The 20,031-nt window shown below is 45.2% G+C and overlaps 1 protein-coding gene across 1 annotated transcript in view; it reads left to right on the top strand.

Annotated features, from left to right (window-relative positions):
- EIF2S2 (eukaryotic translation initiation factor 2 subunit beta) overlaps window positions 1-12,512 on the top strand; it is a 34,867-nt gene extending 22,355 nt beyond the window's left edge. The window contains exons 8-9 of the mRNA XM_073555404.1: window positions 9,205-9,290; window positions 12,022-12,512. Coding sequence (XP_073411505.1) covers window positions 9,205-9,290; window positions 12,022-12,197 — 262 coding nt within the window. The 3' untranslated portion in view covers window positions 12,198-12,512. The remainder of the gene's footprint in view (window positions 1-9,204; window positions 9,291-12,021) is intronic.
- Window positions 12,513-20,031: the final 7,519 nt, after the last annotated feature.

Here is a 20,031-nt window from a genome sequence, read left to right as displayed (position 1 = left end):
AAGAGAGTTAGGACCACAGTCTCAAACATTACCATTATAACATGTGCAAGGTCACTCACTCCAGCACATATCCAGGCCCGTTTGAAGTTCACAAATGACCATCTGGATGATCCAGAGGAGGCAAAAAGGTCATGTGGTCAGATGAGATTAAAATAGACCTTTTTGATATCAACTACAGAATAGTATAGAATAATGGGTGCAATCATAAAAAAGATTCAATGATGAATCTGGGCTTTAGACTTGTATTTGGGTGAGATTGTAGAGGGCCCCTCTTGCAAATTATTATTATTATTATTTATATAGCACCATTGGTTCCATGGTGCTGTACATGAGAAGGCGTTACATACAAATTACAGATATCACTTACAGTAAACAAACTAACAATGACAGACTGATACAGAGGGGAGAGAGGACCCTGCCCTTTCGGGCTTACATGCTACAGGATGGTGGGGGAAGGAGACAGTAGGTTGGTGGGTTGCAGCAGTTTCGGTGTTGGTTGAGGTGATATCACCGGTAGTGGTGAGAGAGAAGAGGTAGCGGGGTCATTGCAGGCTGTAGGTTTCTTGAAGAGGTGGGTTTTCAGGTTCCGTCTGAAGGGTCCAAATGTGGTTGATAGTCGGACTTGTTGGGGCAAAGAATTCCAGAGAATAGGGGCTATTCGGGAGAAGTCTTGGAGGCGGTTGGGTGAGGAGCGAATAAGTGTGGAGGAGAGAAGGAGGTCTTGGGAGGACCAGAGATTACGTGAGGGAAGGTATCGGGAGATTAGTTCAGAGACCTATGGGGGAGACAGGTTATAGATGGCCTTGTAGGTCAGTATTAGTAATTTGAACTGGATACGCTGAGGGAATGGGAGCCAGTGATGAGATTTGCGGAGGAGTAGCGAGGAGATGAATTAGTCGGGCGGCAGAGTTAAGGATGGACTGGAGAGGTGCGAGGGTGTTAGCAGGGAGACCACAGAAAAGGATGTTGCAGTAGTCGAGGCGAGAGATGATGAGGGCATGCACAAGCATTTTAGTAGACTGAGGGTTGAGGAAAGGACGGATTCTGGAAATATTTTTAAGCTGGAGGCGACAGGAGGTAAAAAGAGCTTGGATGTGCGGTTTGAAGGACAGGGCAGAGTCAAAGGTTACTCCGAGGCAGCGGACTTCCGGTACTGGAGAAAGTGTGGTGTCATTAATTTTTATAGCTAGGTCGGGTAAGGAAGATCTGAGAGATGGAGGAAAGATGATGAGTTCAGATTTGTCCACATTGCGCTTGAGGAAGCGAGAGGAGAAGGAGGATATGGCTGATAGACACTCTGGGATTCTGGACAGCAGAGAGGTGATGTCTGGGCCAGAGAGGTAGATCTGGGTGTCATCAGCATAAAGGTGGTAGTGGAATCCGTGGGACTTTATTAGTTGCCCCAGACCAAGTGTATAGATTGAGAAGAGTAGGGGTCCTAAAACAGAGCCTTGGGGGACTCCAACAGAGAGAGGATGGGATGAGGAGGTGGTGTGGGAGACGCTGAATGTGCAATTGGAAAGGTATGAGGAGATCCAGGCTAGGGAAAGGCCTTTGATGCCAAAGGAGGAGAGGATCTGTAGTAGGAGGCAGTGGTCAACTGTGTCGAATGCAGAGGACAGGTCTAGAAGCAGGAGTATAGATTATTGTCCATTTGATTTGGCTGTAAGTAGGTCGCTAGTAATTTTGGTCAGGGCTGTCTCAGTGGAGTGATGGGGGTGGAAACCAGATTGTAGATTGTAAAAGAGCAAGTTAGATGATAGGTGGGAGGAAAGTTCAGCATGGACGTGCTGTTCCAGGAGTTTGGAAGCGAATGGGAGCAACGATATTGGGCGATAGCTGGACATAGCGGTTGGGTCGAGGGTTGGCTTTTTAAGGATAGGCATGATTCTGGCATGTTTGAAAGCAGAAGGGAAGGTACCGGACGTTAGTGATAGGTTAAAGAGGTGGGTTAGGGATGGGATAAGTGTGATGGTGAGGTTGCAGAGGAGATGGGATGGGGTCGAGTGCATAGGTTGTGAGGTGCGATTTGGAGAAGAGACGACTAAGCTCCCCTTCATTGATGTTGGAGAGTGAGGTTATGGGGTTTGGGCATTGGTCTGGTATACAAAGGGGTTGTGGTGGTTGAGTGATGAAGACTTGCCTTGTTTGGTCAATCTTGTTTTTGAAGTGTGTGGCAAATTCCTCAGCAGAGATGAGGGAGGTTGGAGGAGGTAGTGGTGGGCGGTGGAGGGAGTTAAAAGTTTTGAATAGCTGTTTGGCGTTGTAAGATAGGGAATATATGAGAGTTGTGAAGTAGGCCTGTTTAGCAGATGTGAGGGCAGATTTGAAATCGAGTGTTGCCTGTTTGAATGTGGTGAAGTCAGCTTGCGAATTTGTTTTCTTCCAGTGCTGCTCTGCAATCCTGGACACTTGCCAGAGCTTTTTAGTGGTGTTGTTGTGCCAGGGTTGTCTGTTGATACGTCGCATTCTGCCATGAACGAGATGGGCAACCGCGTCAATAGCTGATGCGAGAGTGGCATTGTAGAAAGCAGCGGCACTCTCTGTGTCATGGAGTGAGGATATGGATGCCAGTGGTAGAATAGAGTCAGAGAGCGCGTGGGTGTCTAGGTGCTGTCTAGGTGCGCAAGGTTTCTGCGGGGGTGAGCATGTTGCTGGACCTGGGTGCCTGGTGAGGAGGACAAGGATTAGAAAGTGAGTAGATGGTGGTTAGATAGAGGGAGAGGGGAGGTGGTGAGAAAGAGAGCAGAGACGGGTGAAGACCAGGTCCAATGTGTGTCTGTCTGTGTGGGTGGCCTGGCTACATCCATATGCTAGTAACGCCTTACACCTGATAACATCTCTACTGGCCCCAACATGGCTGTACAGCAGTAAGTATTGAGTTCAATGCAACAAATGAATTTAGCAAACATTCAGTAGGCACTGTTATATACCATTAAATGAAAGGTTGCACTAGATGACAGCAAGCAGAGATTGTACCATTAAATGAAAGGTTGCACTAGATGACAGCAAGCAGGGATTGTAAGCAGGAGCAGAGATTGTACCTGTGTGAAGAGAGGAGAGGAGCTTGATGTTAATTATTGGCCATAGTAGTAACTGCATCTTCAGATACTTTTGCTGCAGTGATACTTATGCTGCAGGGAGACACACGTGCCTGACCCGCACACGTGCCCCCCTAGGCGGCATCCGGCAAATTAAACAATATTTCTCCTACGCCTCATTGGGGGACACAGAGACCGTGGGTGTTATGCTGCTTGCCACTAGGAGGACACTAAGTAAACACAGAAAGTTAACTCCTCCCCTGCAGTATACACCCTCTCGCTGGCTGGGAATTCCCCAGTTCCTGCTTAGTGTCTGTAGGAGGCACTTGGGTCTGGTTTCAGACCCCACCGTTTTTATTTTATTTTTTAATTTTCTGTAAATTTTTATTTTTTAATTAGTGGAGTGAAGGGGGCGACGGTTCCTTTCTACGGCCTGCTCTCCCCCGAACCAACAACAGGCAAGCACATGGAGTAACCCTTCACATACCTTTCCTGCGACGAACGGGGCTGATTCCTCTGACGATGGTTGAACGGATACGAGGGCAAGCGCAACAATATCGCACAGGAGTGCATGGAGAAGGACCTGAACAGCGCTTTTTCGGATCCCCTGAATCAGCCACAGAGCTCTCCGTCCCCCTACCCAGAGGGAGGTCCGATTGAGCATACCTCTTTAAGCTCTCCATCCCCCTGCCCAGAGGGAGGATCGATCGAGCATCCCCCCCCCCCATTCAAGAACTCCTCGAGCTCTGCTACATCAGCCCAAGAGGATAAGAAGAATGGACTTCGGCGCTGACTTAGGCACTGGAGTTGAGGTATGGGGTCGGGTCCTGCCCCCGGGAGAAGCGCTGACTTAGCGGCGGCGCACCAGCGCCCCACCGCGGCCCCGCGCGCTCTCAGCATCTTCAGATGGCCCCAGAAATTTAGTCCCCGGCCTGCTAGGCTGCAATTTCAATAGCGCCGCCCACTAGCGCCTACGGCGGGTAGGCCAAAGATTGAGCCCCCTCCTTTTCCGGCCTACTAGGCCGCAATTTGAATAACGCCGCCAACGCTATTGCCGCCGCCCCCTCCTCTTTGCGCCTCCTGCTCCTAACGAGAAGCACAATTTTAATCTCGGGGGCCATGTCTGTTACCTCTGCTGCAGTTAACCCTTGCAGGAGCTGCCGAATACCGGGCGACGCCACAGGGCCACCGTTTCTCCTCCCGGGGGACATAACACAGGACAGAGGGTAAGCTGCATCTGCCCTCAGATTAAAGCTTAACCACTTCACGCCACATTCTCTGCAGCTGCAGCCAGTCCCTGCCGTTAACCCTTTCTGGAGCGCTATGCATCTCTCGAACGAGACTAAACGGGCTGTTAAGAAATACACCGCGTTTTTAATCGTGTGTACCACTTGCAAGTCTGCCCTACCCAGTGCACGTTATTTACGGACCGCACGGCCTGCACCCAAACTGCGCTCCAACGCCCCTCGCAGCGACTGGTGGCGGGTTTCCTGCGCCTGGTACCCCTGAGTGGGCTGCACCCTGTTACGGTCGGTGGAGTCTCTGACCCAGGCTATTCTCCCTCCGGGAGGACTATTTAAGTCAGGAGCCATACTCGTCCAAGGGATGGTCAGGTCTCTGAAAAAGCGGACACATGGCGCGTTCCCTAGTCACGTTCGCGCTTCAGCATCAGCGACTCCTGTCTCGCTCGCCTCTCCTGAGGTTCACAGCGAGCATGCCTCTGACTTCGTATCTGACGCGTCAGCCCCTCAGAATCCCCCAACTGATCAAGAGTCGCTCAATTCTCTTATAGAATCAGTCAACAGGATTCTGTAGTTGGACGAGGAAATTATTCCCGCTCCAACACTCCGTCTCATCTATGGAACAAGCGTGTGCGCTGTTATTTACCAGCGTCCAGTAACATAGGGATTGGCCACATAAGTGGCTCACTGGGCAAAAGTATACTCTGGCTAAATACTCCAGACCTATTGAAGGATTGATTACAGTTCCCTCCGGTGAACCTTCCTGTACCGCGTCTTGCTTCTACAACGCTCCTATCTGTTTTCTGAGGGTACCTCAGTCAGAAACCCCTCCAATCGTCAAAATTGACTACCTGCCGTTCAGTATTTGGAAGCTTCAGGAGCGTTTTTTTTTCTCCATCCTTCGTGGCAGTTTAGGTCACCAAAGCAATGGCCGCTTGGGCAGAAGTCCTGATTATTTCATTCCAGGGCACCAATCTTCTCCGCAGGCAACCACTGTCGCCAGCCAGATGATTCACACAGTGGTCTTTGTAGTAGACGCTTCTTTTGATACTGCCAATTGCGCGGCTCAATCTGCCGCTAATGCAATCTCCATTAGAAGAGCCCCACGGCTCCGCGGCTGGTGGGCGCATGCCACTTCGAAAAGATCGTTGACTTCTCCCCCCCTTTCAAAAGGGTTGTCCTTTGAAGAGAGACTAGACCAGCTCATTTCTGATTTTACCAGGGGGGAGAAAGTAAATTCCTTCCTCAGTAAAAGGGGCTGTTCGGCTGTTTTGCAACCAACAGCCGACACATTTTCGATCTTCTCGCATCATACGGACCTAACCGTTCTTGGAAACCCAGGCCTAGGGATTCTGGATCTGGGGGAGCCAGATCTCATAGATCTACCCAATGACGGCAATTGGGTCAGGAGGCTGGTCTTCTTCGAATACAATATAGAATTTCTTCTCCCCCTTCAACCCGGGGGTTTTACTTTCCTTTTCCCCCAAGAGAAAGACAAGAGTCTTCCTTCGGGCTGTTCAGGCTCTGCTAAAGGACGGAGTCATCATTTCGGTCCCCCTTCACGAAAGGTTTAGGATTATTCAGACCTTTTTTTTTGTGTCTCCAAAAGAGGACGGGACGATGCGACCCATTCTGGATCTCAATTTGTTAGATCAGTTTCTCAAAGTACGGTGATTCCGAATGGAAGCTCTCCCATCAGTTGTCGCTTCTATGGGAAAAGGGAGAGTTCCTAGCATCCACCGACATCAAGGACGCTTACCTTCACATTCCGATCTGCCCATCCCTTCAGGAGTCCCTGCATTTTGCAACTCATGAGAAACACTTACAGTTCTTGGCTTGTCCTTCGGACTCGCCACCGCTCCCAGGGTTTTTACCAAGGTCATGGCGGCTGTCATGGCCATTCTTCACTCTCCAAGATTGGTAGTGTTACCGTATCTGGACGCCCTGCTCATCAAGGGTCCGTCCCTTCCAGCCCGTGAGGAATCTGTGGATAACAGTAGATACACTTTTTCGCCTAAGGTGGAAGACTGTGAAAGGTCTTTCCCAGGACCGGCTCGCACTTCCCACGAGTTCACCACCCTCCCTCAGGAGAGACCCAAGCCTTACATCAAGCAGCGTGGTCTCTTTTTCGACCAGTTTCTCACTCCATCCGTTTCACCATGGGAGTTCTCGGAAGCATGGTGACAGAGATGGAAGCAGTTCCGTTTTCCACCGTTCCACCTCCGTCCTTTACAACATGCGTTGCTGTTAGCTTGGAACGAGAACCCGTTCTCCCCGGATCGTCGGATTCCTCTGTCCCTGCGGGACGGGCAAGCCCTTAGGTGGTGAACATTGAGGTCCTCCCTGAATCAAGGGAGGTCTTTACCCCCACTAAGATGGTTGGTAGTAACCACCAACGCAAGTCTCCTCAGCTGGGGTGCGGTCTCTCGTTGCCACACGACACAGGGTGATTGGTCAACCCGAGAGTCACGTCTCCCCATTAACATTTGGTGACACGAACAATCACATTAGCTCTACGGAGTTTCCACCTCACCCCATTGGGTCTCAATCCGACAACGCCACGGTTGTAGCGTATATCAACCACCAGGGAGGAACCCGGGACAGGATGGCCATGCACAAAGTGAGTTACATCTTCTATGGGGCCAAGACCAGCCATTCGCCCATCTCAGCAAGCCACATCCCGGGCTTGGAAAATTGGGAGGTAGATTTTCTCAGTCACCAAGGCATTACCTCGGGGAAGTGATCTCTTCATCTGGAAATCTTTCAGCAGATTTGTCTTCATTGAGGGACCCCGGATGTGGATCTCATGGCCTCAAGACTGAACAACAAGGTTCCTCGGTTCATTTCCCCGATCGCGCGATCCATGCGCCATCAGAGCGGACGCTCTAGTTCTGCCATGGCACTGTTTCCAACTCCTGTACATCTTCCCCCCTCTTTCCTTGCTTCCGAAGGTCATCAAGAAGATCAGAGCGGAAGGAGTACCAGTGATCCTAGTCGCGCCAGATTGGCCGCGCCAAGCATGGTATGCAGAACTAATACAACTGGTTGCCGACGTCCCCTGGCAACTTTCAGATCGTATGGACCTACTCTCGCAGGGCCCGATTTACCACCAGAGCTCTGAGGCCCGGTCTTTGACAGCGTGGCCGTTGAATCCTGGTTTTTAACTCGGGCTGGGTTCTCTCACGTCGTGATCTCCACCATGATTGGTGCTAGGAAGCCTGTGGTCATGCGCATATATCACCGCACCTGGACAAACTTCTTTTTCGTGGGCAAGGTTCATGGTCAATCACCTATGTTGTTTTTTATGCTGGCCATATTGGAATCCCTTCAATCTATATTTAGATCAGGGCTCGTGCTTTGCTCGCTCAAGGGCAAAATTTCAGCCTTGTCAGTGCTTTCCCAATTTGCCACCAGGCTTCAAGTCAAGACGTTCATTCAAAGAGTTTTCCATGTGGCGTCTCTTTATAGAAGGCCACTCATGGGGCCTTAACCTGGTTCTCGGGGCCTTCCTTTTCGGACTGCTGCAGGACGTACCACTGACCGTCCTCTCTTGGAAGGTGGTCTTTCTAGTGGCAACTACGTCAATCAGATGAGTTTCGAAATTGTCAGTCCTGTCCTGCCGTTCTCCTTTTCTGCATTTTCATCAGGAAAAGGTAGTCTCAGGATGTCCCCGTCCTTCCTGCCCAAGGTCCTCTCCTCTTTCCATCTCAACGAGGAATTTGTTTTTCCTTCCTTTTGTTCTGGCGCCAGTCCATCGCATCGAGAAGGTCCTCCACACCCTGGATGTGGTTAGGGCGCTGAGACGGTACACCTCGCGGATGGTTCCCTTCCACAAGTCAGATGCCCTGTTCATGCTCCCAGAGGGGCATAGGAAATGTCTAGTCGCATCATAAGCAACGCTAGCAAGGTAGATTCGCTTGGCGATTCAGGAATCCTACCGTGTCAGGAAGGCTCCTGTCCCAGCTAGGGATTAAGGCACACTCTACCCGGTCAGTGGGTGCCTCTTCGCCCATTCGGCACCAGGCCTCGGCAGACCAGGTCTGCAAGGCTGCGACTTTGTCCAGTCTGCATACTTTTTACAAGAAATTACAAAATTCATTCTCAGGCCTCTCCGTGAGGCTGCGACTTGGTCCAGTTTGCCTACCTTTACAAACACTGCCTAATTCATTCTCAGGCTTCTGCGGATGCAGCTCTCGGCAGACGCAGCCTGCAATTGGCAGTACCACGGTGTTCATTCAGTGGTACATGGGGTATTAGCAGAAATATGCTCCCCACCCAGGGACAGCTTTAGGACGTCCCACGGTCTCTGTGTCCCCCAATGAGGCATAGGAGAAATAGGGATTTTTGTGTACTCACCGTAAAATCCTTTTCTCCGAGCCAATCATTCTGGGACACAGCACCCACCCTGTTTGGCCTATTGGCTCACTGTAGCATCTTTAGGTTTTGACAGTTATGCTTGTCATTCGTTTAATACTCCCTACTGCTTTTTTTACGGAACTGGGGAATTCCCAGCCAGCGAGAGGGTGTACACTGCAGGGGAGGAGTTAACTTTTTTCTGTGTTTACTTAGTGTCCTCCTACTGGCAAGCAGCGTAACACCCACGGTCTCTGTGTCCCCCAATGATTGGCTCGGAGAAAAGGATTTTACGGTGAGTACACAAAAATCCCTATTTTCATGGCTCAATGTTTTGGTAACCTACAGATAACGATTGCTGGCCATGACTTAAACTAGCACTTCCACAACAATTGGCAGAATAAAGGTCACTGTCACCTGTGTATATTTTACATCCCATAATCAAGAGTGGGTCCAAACGATGAGAGGTGGCCAAACTCTTTTAAAGTGACTGCGATGGTCATTAGCACAGGCAAGTTTCTGCTAACTTGTTTTCTAACGCTTTTTTATTTTTTTTCTCTTTTCTGCAGTGGCTCTATAGATGGTAACAACCAGTTAGTCATCAAGGGTCGATTCCAACAGAAACAGATAGAGAATGTGTTGAGAAGATATATTAGTAAGTGCTTTTTATTTACTGATTAATGTTGTGTGATGGCTTACTTCTACAGTGCTGTGGAGTCAGTGTCCATTTTCAGACTCCTAAAAAATACAATAAATTCATAGTCGAAATAGTTAAATCCAGCTTTAGAAATCCGATGTATAAAATATATCAAATTTAGTAGGTAGATTAAAAATAAGACCGCAGCATGGTAGTCACTACCCTGGCTTGGGGAGATGATAGGCAGACGCGTTTTAGACCCTCAGGTCTTTAATCATTGCAATCTGATATATATTTGATATATTTTAAACATCAGATTTATGAAACTGGATTTACCTTTTTCCACTATCCATTGATCTCTCTGTGGCACTGCTGGATTCACCCTGAGGAAGCTACCGCCTAGCGAAACATGTGTTGGGGTGGGCGCATAGGAGTGTGAACTTGTCTTGGGTAATGACTGCTAGACTTCATACCTATATGGATGTGTCTATTACCGTAACTCTCACTAGAGTGTTTACTGCTGATTATTAAGTACCGTATATACTTGAGTATAAGCAAAGGCACCTAATTTTGCCGTGGAAAACTGGGTAAGCTTATTGACTCAAGTATAAGCTGGGTATGCATTGTCATCTCATCCCTGTCCTAGTATGCGTGGCTTCCCCCGTCCTGTCCTGGTATGTGTGGCTCCCCCTGTCGCTGTCCTGGTATGCGTGGCCCCCCCCTGTCGCTGTCCTGGTATGCGTGGCCCCCCCTGTCGCTGTCCTGGTATGCATCCTTCCTATTACAGAAGCTACAGAACTGCTGGAAGCCAGGACCAACGAGATGCTACGAGGGCACACTGAAGCGTGAGTAGGATGTCTTCTGGAAGCCGGCAACTGCGGGTGCCACTGTGCGCGCTATGAGAAATGAATATTCATTTGTCTTTAGCAACGGCACAGGCTTTAGCCGCAGCCGCTGGCTCCTCCCGCCGCTCCCCCTCCCCGCTGGCTTTCTGGGACAATTGACTCCTGTATAAGCCAAGGGGGGGCCTTTTTCAGCACAAAAAAAATATTGTGACAAACTCTGCTTATACACGAGTAAATACGGTATTTGGTGGATGTTCCATTGTTTGTGACATGGGCATCAATGTGGATGTGCAGCAGCAGTTGATCTGTTATTTATGACTATATACTGCTGCAGTCCAGATTTGATTACCCACTTGAATGATATACTTACTATCAAATGGGACCTAGTTACTTTAACTCAAAGAGATGGTTGCAACATTATGATTACTGTGTAGTAGAGTTGAGCGACTTTGGTCGGATCGGGTTTCGTGAAACCCGAATGTAACAAAATTTGAGTCGGATGAAACTGGTCTGACTAGGGCAAAAATAAAGTCGGAGTTTCATCCAAAACCCGACCCCAATGCAAGTCAATGGGGAATAAAAGTCGGCATTGAGTGGATTAATGTCATCCGCTCAATGCCGACTTTTATTCCCCATTGACTTGCATTGGGGTCGGGTTTCGGACGAAACTCCGACTTTTTTTTGCCCTAGTCGGACCAGTTTCATCCGACTCAAATTTTGTTTCATTCGAGTTTCATGAAACCCGATCAGACCAAAGTCGCTCAACTCTACTGTGTAGACATTACCTTATAGGGCATTTACATAGATAACACTCCCTGCTCTATTTACTCTGGTTTCAGTGTCACCTTTTTATGTTTTGTGCTCAGTTGATTACGTGTTTGTATATTTTGTCTGATTTTAACATTTTTTTCTAATAAAATGTATGTAGTTTTATTCATATATCATGGACTCATTGGTGATGTTATGTTAAAATATGTAATCGAGTCGCTAATTAATTGACACATGGGTATTTTCTGTATAGATATGCAGATGTTGATTAGGAGTTTCTTTGTTAGAATTAAAGGATTTGTTGGGTAACTAAAGTTTGATGGGCTCTCATGTATCTGATATTGATGACCTGACGCCCGCAGGCTGCGGCTCAATGTAATCTCATTGGATAGAGCTGCACGGTGCATCTCCAATTCTTGTGCAGTGCCCGCTGCCAGGTGCTGCAGAACAGCTCTTATTCAAGAGAAATTCTGAAGTACATGGCAGCGGCCTAACACAGTAACTGTTTAATGCTTGTTTCCACACGCTTGTCCTGACCCGAGCAGCCTGCCTAATGAGCATATATGAAACGGTTCGCTCATGTCAGGAGAACCAGTAGGAGAACACAGACTAACTCCCATGGACGTTTATTGACTGACCAGTAAAGAAAGATATGGAAAAATGTCTTTAATAAAAAAAATAAAATTCAGGTTGTGTGTGGTGTTGTAGCCTTGGATGAGCAGCAATTCCAGACTGAACCCTTGGAACAGGTGTGCAGTCATTTTTGGGAGAAAGTAGTCGATTATTACTAATCACAGAGGACCCCTTTGATAAATGCATCCTCCACCTGCTCCCTTTCTCCTCCTCAGCCATTTTTTTGTTATTACAGTACAAGTGACTGGAACCATCATGTTTATTACTCCGATTCGTTTTTGAGTTACGGCTCATCTAATAACGTGGTGTAGATTACTCTGCATTCTGTTTGCAAGCAGTGCGCCGGTTTTAAAGTTACCAAACTGCATGAATTTGCCCTTTCTGTTGTCATTCTCTTTGACATTTTTGTGACCTGCTTTATAATGGTCTTGACTATACTTGGCAATTTGCACATTTGTATTCTGGAGCTATCATTTACATATGCATTTTTTTTTTTCTAACAGAGGAGTATGTGACTTGTCACACCTGCCGGTCGCCGGACACTATCCTGCAGAAGGACACCAGGTTATATTTCCTGCAGTGTGAAACCTGCCATTCTCGCTGTTCTGTGGCTAGCATCAAAACTGGATTCCAGGCTGTCACAGGCAAGAGAGCACAGCTCCGCGCCAAAGCCAACTAGCCGGCCTGTCCACCCGGTTGGATTTTTACAAGTGCTGTTTATGGATCCAGGGCACAACCTGACAGTCAGGGAGTGGTAACCCTCTATATTGCAAAGAATGATTTGAGACTGGGCAAGAAAATATTGGCTTAATTTTTTCTGTTCTTGGGTAAAGAATTGCAAAAATACGACAGTGAAGCTTATCATTTGATAATCGCGTCACGTACAGAAAATGTTTTACCAGCTGTGAGGATAAATGGGAAGAATATGCATTTTTAACCAGACTTCTGTAAAATGCAAAAGTACATTAAAGTTATTATAAGATTCACAGAACAATCAGATTATATTTGTGTTCTTAAATGTATGTTTTCTTCTGGTTAGGTACTTTTGTCAAGTTGTAGATCTTAAGTGTCTTAAATGGTCACTATTGTTTTAAACAAATTTTGTATAGAGCAATCATACAAATGAATATAGGAAGCTTAGCAGAAAAATATTTTCTCCAATTACGGTGGCTCACTAAGGGACCAAATTAGAACTGGATATGGAGACTGCAGGTAGTCAGGGTTTATCTAACTCCAGCACTGGATTTACAGCTACACTGCTTAGAATTGCTTTAAAATGTTATTCATGCTGCTGCTGTTTGTCTGTGCTACATAAACACAGGAGAGCAGGAATAGATTATTTTTGTGTACGGGAGATATCACCGCATCTAGACTCCATCCTCTGACTCAGACAGCTAAAAACTAGAGTATGCAGAGAAAGCAATGAAAAATGCCAGATACAAGTCATATAATGGCTAGAAATATTTTTCTTTTTCATGGCATTGGGGGGACTTGCTACCATAGGCCCTGACACTAGATTTAAAACAAAAAAAAAGCAGATTCATCAAACAATTTGCATCAGAAATCTGGTGTAAAGTTGTTCGAAATGTGAAATTTTTGCACAAGTCCCTGCTTTCACCCCTTAGTGTCAGAGTCAAATTTTAAAAATCTGACCACTGTCACTTTTATGTGGTAATAACTCTGGAACGCTTCTACAAATTCCAGTGATTTTGAGATTGTTTTTTCGTGACACATACTTTATGATAATGGTAAATTTAGGTTGATGTGATTTTGTTTATTTATAAAAAAAATCAGAAATTTGACCAATTTAAAAAAAATAGCAATTTTCAAACTTTGAATTATTATCCCTTTGATTCAGATAGTCATACCATAGCAAAAAATTAATAAATAATTCCCACATGTCTGCTCTACACCAGCACCATTTGTAAAATTGTACTTTATTTTGTTACATTTTTAAACCTCCTAAAATGCTAGCAGCAATTTTTCATTTTTTTCAAGGAAATTTACAAAATTATTTTTTTTAGGGACCTTTCCAGGTTTGAAGTGACTTTCGGGGTCCTATATACAGTCATATGTTAAAGTTTGGGCACCCCTATTGATGTTAACCTTTTTTCTTTATAACAATTTTGGTTTTTGCAACAGCTATTTCAGTTTCATATATCTGATGGACTCAGTTATATTTCTGGATTCAAATGAGGTTTATTGTAGTAACAGAAAATGTGCAATCTGCATTTAAACAAAATTTGACCGGTGCAAAAGTATGGGCACCCTTATCATTTTCTTGATTTGAACACTCCTAACTACTTTTTACTGACTTCCTGAAGCACTAAATTGGTTTAGTAACCTCATTGAGCTTTGAACTTCATAGCCAGGTGTATCAAATCATGAGAAAAGGTATTTAAGGTGGCCACTTGCAAGTAGTTCTCCTATTTGATTCTCCTATGAAGAGTGGCATCATGGGCTCCTCAAAACAACTCTCAAATGATCTGAAAACCAAGATTATTCAACATAGCTTTTCAGGGGAAGGATACAAAAAGTTGTCTCAGAGATTTAACCTGTCAGTTTCCACTGTGAGGAACATAGTAAGGAAATGGAAGAACACAGGTACAGTTCTTGTTAAGCCCAGAAGTGGCAGGCCAAGAAAAATATCAGAAAGGCAGAGAAGAAGAATGGTGAGAACAGTCAAGGACAATCCACAGACCATCTCCAAAGACCTGCAGCATCATCTTGCTGCAGATGGTGTCACTGTGCATCGGTCAACAATACAGCGCACTTTGCACAAGGAGAAGCTGTATGGGAGAGTGATGCTAAAGAAGCCGTTTCTGCAAGCACGCCACAAACAGAGTCGCCTGAGGTATGCAAAAGCACATTTGGACAAGCCAGTTACATTTTGGAAGAAGGTCCTGTGGACTGATGAAACAAAGATTGAGTTGTTTGGTCATACAAAAAGGCGTTATACATGGAGGCTAAAAAACACAGCATTCCAAGAAAAACACTTGCTACCCACAATAAATTTTGGTGGAGGTTCCATCATGCTTTGGGGCTGTGTGGCCAATGCCGGCATCGGGAATCTTGTTAAAGTTGAGGGTCGCATGGATTCAACTCGGTATCAGCAGATTCTTGACAATAATGTGCAAGAATCAGTGACGAAGTTGAAGTTACGCAGGGGATGGATATTTCAGCAAGACAATGATCCAAAACACAGCTCCAAATCTACTCAGGCATTCATGCAGAGGAACAATTACAATGTTCTGGAATGGCCATTCCAGTCCCCAGACCTGAATATCATTGAGCATCTGTGGGATGATTTGAAGCGGGCTGTCCATGCTCGGCGACCATTAAACTTAACTGAACTGGAATTGTTTTGTAAACAGTAATGGTCACAAATACCTTCATCCAGGAACTCATTAATAGCTATAGGAAGCGACTAGAGGCTGTTATTTTTGCAAAAGGAGGATCTACGAAATATTAATGTCACCTTTTATGTTGAGGGGCCCATATACTTTTGCACCGGTCAAATTTTGTTAAAATGCAGATTGCACATTTTCTGTTAGTACACTAAACCTCATTTGAATCCAGAAATATAACTGAGTCCATCAGTTATTAGATATATGTAACTGAAATAGCTGTTACAAAAACTAAAATTGTAATAAAGAAAAAAGGTTAACATTAATAGGGGTGCCCAAACTTTAACATATGACTGTTTTGGGAAACCCCCCCCCCAAAGTTATACCATTTTAAAAGCACCACCTCGTGACATACTAAGAACTATCAGACAGTTTATTAACCCTTCAGGTGCTTTTCAGGATTTAATACATAGTGGCATGATAGGAATGAAAAAGTTGATTTTCACCTCCTAATTGTCACTGACTTTTGAACATGTTACCATAGCCGGCAGACTCTAAGGCCGCTATTTGCTAGTGAATTGACAAGGCAAACATCAGGACCACACAATCATGATCTCAGGGTGTCGATGGGGATAAAGAGGGAGAAGCCACACTCTTTTAAACATTTATATGAAGTAGTCAGTATTGGCAGCAGCATCTAAGGGGTTAAACAGATATGGACGGTGACAACACTGATCGTGGCTGATGCAGCAAGTTGTCAGCTATAGTGTACAGCCGACAGCTGCTGGATTGTTACTTGTATGGGGGTGCTAGTCTCTTATATCTCAGGTCAGTTAAAAGACTTATTGACGGTCATTAAGGGGTTAAAATGTTGCGAATTTTGGCATTCTTTCAGCTGTCCCAACTTTTTCAAAAGCAGGCATAATTTAGTAGGAAGTGCATGCCCAAGTGCACACACCAAATTCTAAAATTGCTATCGCTGATAACTGCGTAGGCATAGGCGGCGCTATCTTGGAGGAGGAAATTTTTTCTTTAACAAGATGGCGCCGCCGGTGCATGCGCAGTAGCACCTATTGGATCACCTCTAGATACACTGATAGCTGCTACTGCGCGGGCGCCATTTTGAAATGGATTTGTTTAATACTCCTCAGAAAAACATGAAGCATAGTTATTAACTACACATGAAACATGCGACTATGCCGCCGCCTGCCTGCAGAAGGGTATTTTGGTTTTCTTTAAGTATGTACATACAGTATATTTATTATGCAAACTAGGGAGGCAGGTCACTGAGGGATTAGAGATGTGTCAGAAGCCATACAGATGAATAACTAATCAGAGCACCACATGAAGACCCGCCCTGGAGCACGAGCAGATCATTAACTCAAAACTGAAAATACAGATTAAACAACAACCACAAGACGGACTTCATCACCCAGGTATCATTTCAATCAGTATAATAATAATAATAAATAATAATTTTTATTTATATAGCGCCAACATATTCCGCAGCACTTTACAATTAATATTGTAAAGTATAATGGTGCCAACCTGACAGTGTCTGTAGGTTACTGTGCACAATCCTGCTGACAGGCTCCCTTTAAAAGTAGTGAGCACATAGCCTTAGGTTATGTGCACGAGGAGTTTTTTTGTTTGTTTGTTTTCTCCTAAGCTTCTACAGCAGCAAAACCAAGTCTCAAAACTCATCTGAAGTCATTAAAGAAGACTCCATTTGCACATAGCCATGTTGTTTTTTTTTATGGTGGAAAATTGTTTTGTTTTTTTTTTGCCAGTCACATCACCCTATCTTCTATGATGCTGATAGGTCTGTGTGCTCTGCTTGTACTACTGCTCCTCATAGATGGACATAGTCTTCAAGACCTTGCTATCTGATTAGTCTGTGGGTTCAGATAGACTCCCTACTGGCCTGTCCCTCTCTGCTCCATCATGTCATTTTGGACCAGGAGGAACCCTGACACTATCCCCATTTGCAGTCACAACCCCTTTTGCTTGTGCTCTTCTTAACGGCTCACTCAGACTGGCGCATAACCAGCATACGACTCGGGACGAATGGTATCTGATGCTAATGTGACCCCGGCCTAACACTAGATCTGCATGGGATCCGTCGACTTCTCTCAACACTGATATGTACTGAATGAGTCTCTCTGAACAGATTTGGTCCATGATCCAGATCCAGGCAGGCTCCCCTACATCTGGGATGAGACAGGAATCCTTACCATCTCAACAACTGCCCATACAGGCCCATGTTTTCCAGAAGACAATATCTGCCGTTCCCATAAAAATGTCAGCCTCTCTTCACATAGGTCCACTTCGGCACCCTTATTCTGCTGTTGGGATAGAGCAACAAGGAGCAAGGGTGTTTTTGTTTTTATTTTTTGTTTCCCCCTGCCCTGCCTGAATTCTTAGGGGAACACCTCTGATGTTAGCCAAGAAAAATGCTACGCTGGCTTTGACTATCTGGTACCTTCATATTAAAGGTGAATCCGGCCTTGCCTTATAGAGAGAAGGTTTCTTTTCTGGAGGCAGCATATGTTTTCCTAGTCATTGAATTGGGGTAGTATGCCTGTAGTCATCAGGAGTAAGGCCACATGGAGTAACACGCCTGTTGCTCTCCAAAGAAAGTGAGCATCATGAAACCTCAACACGTGGGGGTTTCCAGTTAAAGGATTCCTAACAGACGAAAATCATGCAGCTGCAGAGACGCTAACATAATATACGAGCGCTCCCACATGCTCAGATAACACCTGAGCATGATATAAGATGTTATCCTTGCACATTCTCTCATCATTAGTTGGTATCTCTCCCTATTTTGTTTGTCCATGGAGTTTCAAGTTGCTCTGCTGAGCTTTTTCACAGATTCCATACCTGGAGAGTTACTTTTTACTTGCAGGATCTCTATACTAGCTAGATTCGTTTTTCTTACAGTGGGTACGGAAAGTATTCATTTTTTTTCTCATTAATGTACACTAGGGTGACCGGATCTCATATGGGGGGGGGAAAGATGTCAGAATCTTGTTCGTCTGGACCCCACAAAACGATTCCCCTTTCCAGATATTGAGAGAGCCAAAATTTGAGCTCGATCAAACGATGTTAACCCGTGCCGCTCGTCGCTCAAAGTTTGAAAAAATCCAAATTGAGGTATTTTAAGATTTAGGTATTTTGCATAGTCTGTTAGACTATAAAGAATGTGACAACAACATTGCAGAAATAGCCCTGACCAAATTTTCGAACCATTTGTGGTATTTGAATGCAGAGTTGGTGGGATTATCGTTTTTTGATCCCACCATTACAGACAATGAAAAGTTGTTAATGGCTAATAAATTGCTCAGTAGCACAGATGAACCATCAGAGCACGCTAACCTACATGAGTTGATAATTTTACATAGTTATCTATTCTAGAGCTTTTGTTAAAGTAGTTTTTGAAACGTCAGAATATAATGCTCGGCATTTGCTTACAACTTGCAGGACATATTGCTTTTGTTCTTCATCTTTTGTCAGATGGTCGTTAAAGTCGGTTACTTCCTACCTCTTTTAATTTTTCTTTCCTAACTTTTTGATTTACAACCCTAGCGTGCTCTGATGATGTCTGTGTCTTATGGATCATCCTTTTTTAAGTGAAGTGCAGGTTCCAGTTGTCCTGAAAACAATATGGTCAGTGGGGTTAAACACGAAGCTTCATACCGAGGGATGAGACTACCACTTGTATTGTGTTAAGCGTTGCATTTTCAGGGTGTGTGCACACGCTGCAGAATTTTCCGTGCGGATTTTGCTAAATCCGCAGGTCAAAAGACCTGCGGTTTGACACCGCTGCGGATTCCACACAAAAGTGACATGCTGCGGTTTTGAAACCACAGCAAATCCGCGCGGAAAATTCCGCACTGTGTGCACTGCGGTTTTTGTTTTACATTGATTATAATGGTACTGTACACCGCAACAGAAACTTCTGTGGATCCGCAGCAGAATACGCAGTGTGTGCACATACCCTTAGAGACAACTGAAAATTGGAGCCTTCAGAGAGATCAATTGGTGAAATAGGCATGTTACAATACCTAATGGCCAGCAATAGTGTCATTCCTTATAGTCATACAAATGACTAGAAATTCTGAAAAGTTACTTCAAATGATATTTTCCATGTAAAGGGTTTATCCAGTGCTGGCTAGAGCAGTTTATTACGAGAAGTGAGCGATGCCAACGATGTTATAACTTGCACACCTGTCAAGACGCCTGCACCAGACAGGTGTGTGGGTTATATTATGTATTTACCCCTTTAAGATCCTGAAGATTGAAGAGAACCAGTCACAAGGACAGACCTAATAAATGAGGGGCACAGATGAGGATTTCCTATTACACGAGTGGTTGCATGAACATCCATACGGGAGCTGATACAATGGTATTTGTATGCCAAAACCAGAAGTGGAACTTACAAAGAAAAGCTATAACTGATAGACCGACTCCTGTTCTGTTTTGGAGACACTCCTGGTTTTGGCATACAAATACTGATGAGATGCTGATGCAAAAATACTGATGTGTGAATAAAGCCTTATCAGACCATTGCAGTCAGCTACTCTGAAAAGGTCCTGATACCACAGTCTAAGCATGGATGGTGTCACAACATTGCTTTTAGGGCAGCTGTTTTTATTAGGAGGAATTAACTGAACTCACAGTGTGACTTGGGCAGTGCTGAGTATGAACAGCCCGTTGTATAATACTTAGTAAAAAAATATAGACATATCCTATGTCTTGTGCCATGCAGAAATAGTGCTAACTGCTGTTGCTTCAAAAGCATCCAGCACCTAGAGAGGTTAACACAGGAGACAGGGAGTGGTTAGCAGAGCCCCAGAGGGATTATGGGAAACTTGTTTACATTCTGGCAGCAGCCGAAAGGGATGAGTGGTCTATGATCTGTCTCTAAAATACGTTCAGGCAAGTGGACCATAGGGGCACAGGACTCCATTACAGAGTGGAGCTGGGCTACCCCTATACTGTGACTTGAGAAAGTCTATAAGGAACAGGAAGAGAAGTACGATAAGAAGTTGTGTTACAGGGATAATCTCCCTCAGCAAACCCTCCTCCATCTCACTGTCCTAGAAAAAATGTGTACTGCTGTGTCTTTTGTAAAGTGTCTTGAACTGTGCTAACAAAAGAGAC

The sequence above is a fragment of the Dendrobates tinctorius genome, unplaced genomic scaffold, assembly GCF_039654945.1.
Source record: "Dendrobates tinctorius isolate UK_male_01 unplaced genomic scaffold, ASM3965494v1 ptg000223l, whole genome shotgun sequence".
Taxonomy (NCBI): domain Eukaryota; kingdom Metazoa; phylum Chordata; class Amphibia; order Anura; family Dendrobatidae; genus Dendrobates; species Dendrobates tinctorius.
The sequence above is the reverse complement of the archived record's forward strand: the minus strand, read 5'-3'. Positions and strand labels throughout refer to the sequence as shown.